At 39.2% G+C, this 10,127-nt stretch overlaps 2 protein-coding genes across 5 annotated transcripts; both read right to left on the bottom strand.

The window, feature by feature from the left end:
* Window positions 1-934: 934 nt before the first annotated feature.
* RB195_015330 (uncharacterized protein) lies at window positions 935-4,242 on the bottom strand (the record flags this gene model as incomplete). Of its 3 annotated transcripts, XM_064205993.1 has the most annotated exons (10): window positions 935-1,085; window positions 1,192-1,275; window positions 1,770-1,859; window positions 1,920-1,988; window positions 2,082-2,177; window positions 2,657-2,771; window positions 3,244-3,388; window positions 3,471-3,560; window positions 3,619-3,700; window positions 4,178-4,242. In XM_064205993.1, 10 exons carry the CDS (start codon window positions 4,240-4,242, stop codon window positions 935-937), a joined length of 987 nt encoding a protein of 328 aa, XP_064061874.1. The 3 variants fall into 3 exon arrangements, with proteins under 3 accessions (XP_064061874.1, XP_013301216.2, XP_013301217.1); XM_013445762.2 differs by lacking the exons at window positions 3,244-3,388; window positions 3,471-3,560; window positions 3,619-3,700; window positions 4,178-4,242 and having other exon boundaries at window positions 2,657-2,769; XM_013445763.1 differs by lacking the exons at window positions 935-1,085; window positions 1,192-1,275; window positions 1,770-1,859; ... (1 more) ...; window positions 2,082-2,177; window positions 2,657-2,771 and having other exon boundaries at window positions 3,236-3,388.
* A 926-nt stretch (window positions 4,243-5,168) lies between these two features.
* Window positions 5,169-10,047, bottom strand: RB195_015329 (uncharacterized protein; the record flags this gene model as incomplete). Of its 2 annotated transcripts, XM_064205992.1 has the most annotated exons (16): window positions 5,169-5,279; window positions 5,339-5,490; window positions 5,544-5,647; window positions 5,719-5,746; window positions 5,793-5,855; window positions 5,918-5,992; window positions 6,168-6,243; window positions 6,367-6,462; window positions 6,545-6,682; window positions 7,639-7,731; window positions 8,142-8,213; window positions 8,262-8,333; window positions 8,717-8,858; window positions 8,940-9,062; window positions 9,656-9,750; window positions 9,937-10,047. In XM_064205992.1, the coding sequence occupies 16 exons, from the start codon at window positions 10,045-10,047 to the stop codon at window positions 5,169-5,171; spliced, it is 1,551 nt and encodes a 516-aa protein (XP_064061873.1). The 2 variants fall into 2 exon arrangements, with proteins under 2 accessions (XP_064061873.1, XP_064061872.1); XM_064205991.1 differs by having other exon boundaries at window positions 5,719-5,992.
* Window positions 10,048-10,127: the final 80 nt, after the last annotated feature.

Raw genomic sequence — 10,127 nt, 5'->3', positions numbered from 1 at the left:
AAGTCTAATTTCACGGAAAAGGATACTAATGTTGATTTTCGTTGATCAGTGAAGGGGAGCGAAGTGAACACACAGAAATTCTGAAGTCCGGCTTTAGCCTGATGTTCAGACTGGTGGTAATTAATAATTAACTAGCAATAAACAACCTCTTTTCGCATGTATGTCAATCTAGAATGAGATGTACCACCGGTAGAATTATCAGTGATTCCGAAGATTGCAAATGATATCAGTACTGACCTAACCCAAAGCCGTCTTACACTATGACTTTGTCTGTTTCCCTAAGATATAGTCGGGTTATAGGTTGAAATCGAGGTGGGACCATTGCGAACTGCAGCGATGAGAGGTACTAGCGTGTGTCCCCACTCGATCCTAATAGCTACGCTCCATCGCATCGCTTCGAGCGCAGCCGCTTATGCAACTGCACCGTGTTTCATGTCGCTCTGATCATGCTATAACTCTAGACTGCCGTACCTGCATACATGTACATACAACAACTGCAATAGCGCACTTAGTACCCAACAGGAATTCTTTTTATATAGAGGATAATCAATGAAGCGACAACAATAGCTAAACATGAGAAAAATACCTGTTGGAAACGAGTGATCAATGGATGTACTACCGGTGATAAAAGAAACAACCTGATTGCCCTTAAATTCAGCGACAATGATATCAATGCTTACAATGACACATAAGTTAGTTTTCGCATCCGAGGTAGAACCAAACTGAAAATGACTTCTTAATGAATTTCGCATCTAATCGTAAAAGCAAACAAATCAAGAAAAATCGTAGCTCATCAGAAGCAGTGTAGAAGATAGTGGCAGTTATTTTTGAAAGAGAAAGTACTAGACAAGATAATCAGATAATGTGGCGAATTTGAAATTCTTCTATGCAGCACACAAAAGAACTGACTGCTGAAAATTCAATAAAACCTGCGTCAACTGATCGTTTTACTCAAAATTAGGTAATCTCGTCCTTGGTTCTCATCTGGACAAGTGACGTCAGTCTCATACCCCAGTTTATGAAAGAATCCAAGCGACTTCTCGTTGAAAGCAAACACAGTGGCCATCACTTTTTCCATACCGGTCCTGAATTAGTCAGTTTGAAGTTTTGGAGGGAAAATTGTCAGCGTAGAACATAACACAAACATAAGAATTTAATAGAAGTTCCTGAGTGAGCAGTAAAATTACTTACTTTTCTGCAAGTGTTTCCAGTGTTTGCATAAGGAGAGTCCCTACACCCTTTTTCTGATATTTGTTTTGAACTTGGATTTCATAGCTGGAAAAAGAAGCTTGAGTCAGCTTCCAAGTAAGATACTCACCATAAAGGGAGTATCGTTGGGTCAAAATGACATGAGCACGGACAGTTGCGGAAGCGGCTGCGCGCGAAGCGGTGCGGTGGAGACAGCGGTTGGAATCGAGGTAGGACCATGGCGAACTGCAGAGATAGGTGGCGGTAGCGATGATCTTTACCAGGACCAATCCCAACCGCTATGTTCCATCGCGGGCTTCGAGCGTAGCCACTTACGGAACTGTCCCTTCTTCATGTCGTTTTGACCCAACTATAAATTTAATTGATTGGTTTTAAATAGGAGATGTTGAGCGCAAACAATAGATAGAATGAAAATCGCTATAATCAGATCCTTTACACAAAATATCAAATACAAAGGAAAGTTACGGGAAATAATTTTGAAGTTGCTATCGAGAATCAAATATCAGTATATTGTGAGACATAGAACCAAGTTATGATGAGCGTTCAGCTAATGAACTCACCAGTACAACACTGGGCAGTTATGATCCATATCAAATCGATAATGCGTGTAGCCAATATTTTCGCCCAGTGCATTTCTAGCAATGATAAACCTAAAAGCTAGTTATACGGGGCAGTCATAGTGAAAAAATGCCATCAAAACGGGAACTTACCTGGCAGTTGTTGCGCCAAGTTCTTGTTTCTTGGACTCAGGATCCCACCCCCATTGTGACATTGAGTATCTGAAACACTACAATGTTGTGCAACACTGAAACAAGGCCTACTAGCGAAAATGCTATGACTAGGATGATTCAATAAAGCAATATATTACTTACAATTCATACATGTTTTCCTTGAAAAGATCGAATACCCATGCTGTTTGTTCACTAGAAAGATGGGTTGCCCAGAAGGCTTCGAAGGCAATAACTTCTCTAAACCAAAATAAAAATAGGAATCATAGAACCGATGCATGAGTAGCATGTATATGTAAAATGATCAATTAAGATCTAGAAATTTCTTCTGTAAATGAACTTGATTAGTCTTAGAACAATCTACACGCCATGTGATGTCGGACACTATAGCACGTCTAAGGTATTTCGCATCAAATTGTTTTTCTTTGCATACTAATGGGAAGAAAACTTAGAAAGAATTAATAAGGAAAAAACTGAAAAAGCCAAATAAATGTAATCGACTTCCTGTGGAGAAGAACAATAGCATTCTTCGAAGCATCTAAGTAACTACGTAACAGAAAAAAAGATAAACGCATATATATATATATATATATATATATATATATATATCGCGGAATAATCACCTAACATTTGCTACCCCAATCAGAACAGATAGAAGAAACCACAGGACGAAAAGAGAGATGTATTCGCTGAAAGGGAGATCAAGCACGTGGACATACCCATCCAGAGTTTTTCGATCTTCGTGTGCAGGCAAGCACTGAAGTTTCTCCACAGGATTCGACATTTTGGACGCCTTCTTCACGTTCTTTTTTGACGTTTCGCTTGGTGCCATATCTACGCGGAAAATTTTAAGCTTCTTATGCAGGTACATATGTGTAAGCATTTAAGATAGACAATTATGAGTAAGTAAAAGACGACGAGACCGTTTAAATTTCGCAATAACAACAACAATAGTAATATATATTTTCTTACATACAAGTATATCTAAATTAGTCTATCTCAGAACTATCAACACTATGCTAACGCACAAAACGGACGCGAGGTCGCGCCATATTCGACGCTAACTACCTGGTCGATTAACGCAAATTACACAGCATGAGGTGCAAACGAGGCATTAAAGTCAGGAACTAGACACAAAGAAGAGGAGCATCTCTGAAGACGTACAATACTACTAGAACAAAATATTTGTAACGACTTACAATATCTACACATACACAATTTCTTTCTAGCTTACAGCATGGGAGATGCACCTATGTCGGTGAACCGCATACACCATTAGAAGCTGACTAGTTTTAAGGTCATAAACTGAAAGATTCTCCGCAACCGCATGTGCCCTTGATGTTTGGATTTCGGAAGACGAACTCGGAACTCAGTCGATCGGTGATGTAGTCCATTTCAGTGCCCAGCAGACCAAGCTGAGCCTTCGGATCAATCCAGATACGGACCCCATCCTGCAGAGAAGAAAATCCATATGATACAATACGAATATGATAGTTGTGAGTAACAAATGTGATGTGACAAATACATTGCAACCTGAACAACTTCTTCATCGAACTTCGCCTTCTCCTTCGCATAGTCTAACGTATATGTGAGTCCATTACAACCTTTCGTTCGAACGCCTATCTGTTAAAAAAAAACGAACAGAACCAGCACTAGAGTTGGAGAATTATTTCATTCATACCTTAAGCGCTTTAGCATCCTTCTGATTTTCAAGAAGATATCGCACCTGTTTTACTGCGTCAGGAGTAAGCGTCAGTGCAACTCTTAAGTGTACAAATAAGTATCGAACTGCCACACCGTAATTATAAAGTAATGAATATTAAGAAGGTAAAAGATTAGTTGTGATACAGGAAGGACTCGTGAACAATTGCTCTAGCGTATTTCCTGCTATCATTTTCAGTGCGTAATTTTACAAGTCATTGTCATATCGGTGGACAGATAATATAATCAAGTTATTTTTTCCAAGAAAAGTGTGCTAAATATGCAAATATAAGTACCAGCCGCAAAAAAAAAGAATTTAACGGAAATTTTACTAAAGAGACATACATAAAGTTAATAAATTTAATTAAAGTGGGTAAGTTTCACTCCGATTCCATGAAACAAAATGTGTTGAAGGTACTATTGAAACCTGAGCTTATAGGCGCAAGTGTTTATGTATAGATAGGTGACCTACGCTTTCGCTGCAATTCATTTCCACTAGTTCGTCCAGGTCAGCGCAAACAGAGGTGTTCATATTTTACCTGGTTGGTTTTAGCTTCGTAACACCTTTGACCACTTTTGCCGTCGCACCGGCCAGTTTTGACATCAGCGAAGGCCCACAACGAGATCGATGGAATACTGCTTAACAATAATTTACATGTTGAAGTTCACTATAGATTCAATTCCTAATAGATCATATGTTCTAACAGAAAACGAATCCATTGAATGAGCCCGACACATCGATTAATGTCAGAATGTACAACCAAGGGTAAGGCACTAAATGAGAATGTACGAGAATGAGAATGTATGAGATTAGCTTAAGCACACAGTGCAAGCGGAATACCCCACCATTTTCTAATATCTCATCACTCAGAACAGCTGACTTAGTATGAGTGAATATTAAACAACACTTTTCTCTAGATGCTTGCTCGAACGAAAAATAACCTCTCTTCTAAAAGATGGTGCACGAAAAGCGCAAACGTTGCGGAATCCATCAACTACCTTTGGGCTTATTGCCTATATCCAAGTCAATGAAGGGTGGATGTAAGTGAAAAAAAAAACAAAAGTTGCCTCCAAAAGATTCTAAAGATCATCCAATTTTATGGAACAATCGGTTTAAGCAGAAAATCGAATATTAACAGTGAAAAGTGAGTGTATAAAACTGTAAAACATGGCATCCACACCAGGTCTATTTCTTTGTTTATTCTAAAATCGCACACAGCAAGCACAGCAATATGAACAACGGCAAACGTCATTAGTAGACCAACAATTCAAAATATTTTTATTGGAGACTCTGCATAACAATAAAACAAAATCAAGAAAATGAAGAATGCACAGGAAATGACCGTTAAAAGAAGAAAAGAAAACCAAAAATTTTGTAGGAGCTAGACTTCTTCTAAAAAAAGAGTGACACCAAGAGGTTTACGCACTAAAGATATTGAGCTCATCAATTTCCCCGAGAAAGATTGACACTCTAACAGCAATAAAGATCTCCATAAAGGTATCCATCACCGCTTACTTTCCTTGGTTTTGTCACACTAACAGTAGAACTGCTTGTGGTACCGTCATTATATTCCCATATTCATTGTAGCGAACAACACACATATCTGCTGGACCAAGATTCACGACTGTAGCCAAATAGTACTAAAAACGAAACACCATAATAACCTGCTTTAAAACATATGCAACAATATAAAATACACCGATCCGTCTGTCCATGGCGCTTTGCATTGATCTCCAACTTTCCACTGCGGGAGAGTATTTTGATTTCTTCCGAAATGCTGGATAGGTGGAGGAAAAGTTCTGTTGGGAGCATCATTCCTTGGGCCGTTACTAATTCGCATATTGGAAAATGCTGGATGTACGGAAAACATTATTCAGAAATGCAAAAGAAAAGCGGGCGCAAACCTTGTGTTGCATCATCAGTGAGAGGAACCATGTTTTTCATTGACGTATAAGGAACAATGCTCTGTCCTCCGAACTTATGAGAGATTTGCGTTGGCATTGAATTTCTGCAGCAGAAGGAAAGATACATTTCCCAATTCACACAACTGTTTTAATTAGCATTGATTGGGAAACTCACCGTTCGTTCACAAAATTACGCCCATAATCTTGTGAGGGGTAGCTCCGTGCAGAATTCGCGAACTTATTTGCTACCCTTTGCGAATTCGCCTGCTGCGTTGATTGCTGCTGCTTGTTCCTTTGATTCCATTGTTCTTCCTGAAGCCTTGGACCTCTTCGTTCTCCTTGATTTGTACTTCGTTGCTTTCCTTTATTCCCACCATTAAATTTAGGAGTCAACGAACTAGTTCCCTTCTGTGGATTCCATTTCCGTTCGCTCCCAGAATTTGATTTTTCTAAAATAAGCACTTAAATTAGAGTCGGTCTCCAAAAGAAGAAAAACTTCAACCAGGTCAGTTCAAAACAAGAACAAGATCTGAATCAGATCAACATTACTTTCAAGATGCTAGATCTGAGATTACTCTATGCTTAAACATGAAGGAATTCTGTAACTCTAAAAATTACCCTAACCTCCAAGGAAACTCCTTCTATTTGAACTGAACTGCAGTGAGTTGTGATCTCTGTTCCCCTCAGAGTTGTAGTTGTGCTTTAAAAAATGTCTTTTGCACAATTATTAACTAAAAACATAAACTAAATCTAAGCACCTTACAAAATAGTATAAAGAATACAAAAATATAAAGAGATCTGCAATTATCGAAGAAAAACTCACATTAGGCGGTTGACCCTCGGAAATTTCTGTGGTTTTTTCTGAAACGTTGGTTGCAACAAAGTCAAAAAGGGTAGATGGCTTGGATGGTCGAGCGAACTCAGCAGGGACCAAAAAAGGAAATTATGCTTGGACATACAGTAAATTCAAAGTTTAATTCAAAACAAAGCATTGAATGTACCTCTTCGTCGTCACTATCTTCTCTGCCTCGCCCTCTTCTCTTTTTCATTCGACGATCGTGACCTCTATCACTGACGGCTGATATTCGCGTCTTTCTAGGTACAGTTGATTCTTGCACAGTTTTAACAGGAAGCTGGATCTAAACTATATTATATATATATATATATATATATATATATATATATTCATTGAATTATATGCATCACAATCTACACTTGGGTACGAGACTGATCTGCTGCTCATCTTAGTAAATGCGTAGACTTTCATGCATAGAATTGTTGGTTTCTTAAGCCAGCTCAGAAGCCACATAGAACTTTGTACATCCTCTCAGTAGCAAGAAGGCATGCGTGCTGAACTCATGTTCATCGGAAATTGGAAAGCCTAGCTAAAATGAATTAACCACTGCCCAGCCTTTCATTCCACTCATCCTGTTATCCTGCTTTCTCACAGCCTTGACAGAACAAATTCCAAAATAAAAGCTATATTGTTCGATGATTCATCTATAAGGGCGATTATCAAAGTTAAAAACAACAGGTACCTAGGAAAGCTGGTCAAAACGAGAAAAAAAAACAGCAATCATCCTCCTCCCCCTCCCCCATCCATCTGCTAACTCTACACAGTAAATGGGACGATGGCCTCCTTAGAAGTCACAAGGGACGACGCCCAGTGATGAGCGACCAATTCCCGTATGGCGCAGCACGTCTTCTTTCATCGATCACGGTGACGTAAGCACTACGGCAGACCTTACATCCGTGATAGTTGTGTTATCAAACTAACAAATCGTCAATTTCTAACTTTAAAGGGCTGCCTTTAATGCTTAATGCAAACGAATTCCGTATTACATAGCAAATTCTTAGGTGACGACAAAAACGAGTGGGATGGATGTTTGAGATAAGTTACCCATTATCCTGGTATCCAATTATTTCTAGAAGGATGACATGGCAAAATAGTGCAAGTAAAAAAAAAATGAAATCTCAGGCACAAGTGGTGTGTAATAGTATAAACATGCTTAAGGGCCCTCAAATATAATGCATGGACATGCCGAAGGAAATAAAGCAGAACAGAAGATTTCATGGAAGGATGATTTTCAGGTACCTTCGGAACAGTGAAAGCTTTGACAGTTCCCTCCTCAACAGCGTCAATATTTTCTTGGCGTTGAATATCAAAGCTGGTCTGCTCCTCCGAATCCTAAATAGATGAATATACGGCGGTCATGAGGGCTAGTGATGTAGCAACTATAACCGTCGTTATGATGCTTCAAATTCAAAAATGAACACGAAAACCAATCACTGAACCAGGAACTAAAGAAGCCATTAAAGTTGAACATTTCTGTGGAAACACAGAATTGCAATTGCTTCAAACACATAAAAGGCAAAAACCAAACAAAACTTTCAAAAGCTATCGATATACTGAAGAAAAAAATAAAACCATGAGACTCTAGAAAATATCACACATGAGAGAAATAAAAGAAACATGGAGAAAAATATTTCTCAAAGACTTAATGACGCACGAAGGCGATTGGATGTTATAAAAAAAAGTTCAGCTTCGCTGAACTAGAAAGCCCAAATACTCCGCAATACTAAAGATGACACTCACACCTTTTTATTTGTTGCTCGCAAAGCATCATTTGCCTTGAAATCCTTTGGAGTCACTTCAACTGCTGACTTCCCCTAAAACGTGCCACATAGAATCTGTAAAATGGTACAACGAAAACGTACTTTGCCAAAGGACACCCATTTCGGTGCTTTGCTATCGGATCTTCCTCCCCTTTCAGCTTCACCACCAGTGTGCTAAAAAAAAGTACAGCTGGATGTGAAAAAAATCGCTTAGTTAAAAGCTGGAAAATATGAGGCTCCACAGAGTTCTACCAGCACCGAAAAAACACACGTTTGTATCCAACTGAAGAAGGGAAACGTTGGCTTGGCAGCAATCGCAAAAGGAGTAGTTTATGGCCGTTCATAAGTACCGTAACAAAGGACGGTTTGGCAGAAGTTACGAATAGAGCGACCCACTTGCTATTCTCACTCTATTATCTGAAGATTGCATTGCTTGCTTTTTGCCACGAAGACAATTCTCGAACGGGTGCGCGTTTTAACATCGCTGGCGAAAATCTGCGGCACCCCAGAAGTACAGATATGCGTATGGACGCGTTATTGACCAAAAAACCACTCACGCGCTCGATCATCCATTTTTCTATTAATTTCTCAACACGTCCTCCAATAATGACGACGTCCGAAGCAGAAAGGAGAACAAATCCGCACTCGACTGGAACTTTTGTAGCAATCAGCAACTTCGTACCTGGCGGCGTATCCGCACTGAAAATACTCAGTTATGGAATGAAAAGGATTCCTAATTACGAATAATAGGAATGAGCATCATGGTCAAGCGAAGCTCACCTAATTCCTTTGATGTTGTCTAACAAAATGGCAGAAATGGAAGTGTGTCCATCCGTTAGCGATAATCTCACTATGTCACCTTCGCTCCGAAAGTCTTCCTTGACTTTGGGTTGAGATACATTCCTAAAAAGGTTAAAGTCAAAAATGGTGTAAGAAAAAACAAATAAAAACTGTAAAGATGTTATAAGCGACAAAAGGTGATCCGTTTGAACAATCAGAAGTAATGTAATTCTTATATTAGCTTAAGTGTAATTAGCAACAAGATCCAAAGTATAACTTTCCATAACTTGACACTGTCTAGGTTCCCCAAGTCACACAGAGCTCACAGAAGAGAAAGCTGCATGCAATGTACACGAATGTTTCCGTTAGTTCCGTGTCCTTCACTGTTAATGACAAATATCCCAAAGATACTGGGGCTGAGCACCGAATGAGAGGTGATACTTCACGTGGATACTGTGAGTACGACGTCCATACATCTTTATTATGCGCCAGTGTGTCATGCGCTGCTACACGCTGTAGTTGTATAAGAAAAAAAAAATAAGCAAAAATATGAGATTGATTGAAGTTAAGGGCCATAGCTAAAAACCAGCTACTAGCCTCTCGCATTAACAAGTTCTACATTACAAAAGATGAAACGATTCAATTGATGAGGCACGGTTCAATACAAGTGTATTAAAACATTACAGTGAAAGCTCTCACATTTATGAAAGACCAACCTGTACCGAGTAAGCTGAAGAACAACTGGACCAGCAAGTGCGTCTTTCGTCATGCAGCTGGAAAGGCAAGGAAGAGCGAAGTCACGGATATCAGACTAAAAATTTTTAGTAGTCACCTCGCAGATGCCATCAGTAAAGTTGAGAAGATCGCAGTACTTTATTCTTTCGAATTGCTTCAAACGGAAGAGTTTACAATCACAGGCTGCTATTACATGTATTTTTCAGCTACACTCCAATATTGCACACTTAGCAGGCTTTAGAAAAAAGATACGATCACTCACATCGCACAGTTTTCTTTCCAGCTTTTTCCTATCAGTCGGTACAGGATTACCATCGAAGAGATCAGGCAGAAGGCTATCGTTAACGTGCCATTCAGAATCCAGAGTCATCATACTTCGGAATCAATTATAAATCGATAACCTCTTTTACGATATATCACGAAGACTAGGTAGTGATGATAATTACTGCCAGC

Source organism: Necator americanus, chromosome V (assembly GCF_031761385.1).
Source record: "Necator americanus strain Aroian chromosome V, whole genome shotgun sequence".
NCBI lineage: Eukaryota > Metazoa > Nematoda > Chromadorea > Rhabditida > Ancylostomatidae > Necator > Necator americanus.
Note: the sequence above shows the minus strand (reverse complement) of the source record. Positions and strands in the feature narration are given on the sequence as shown.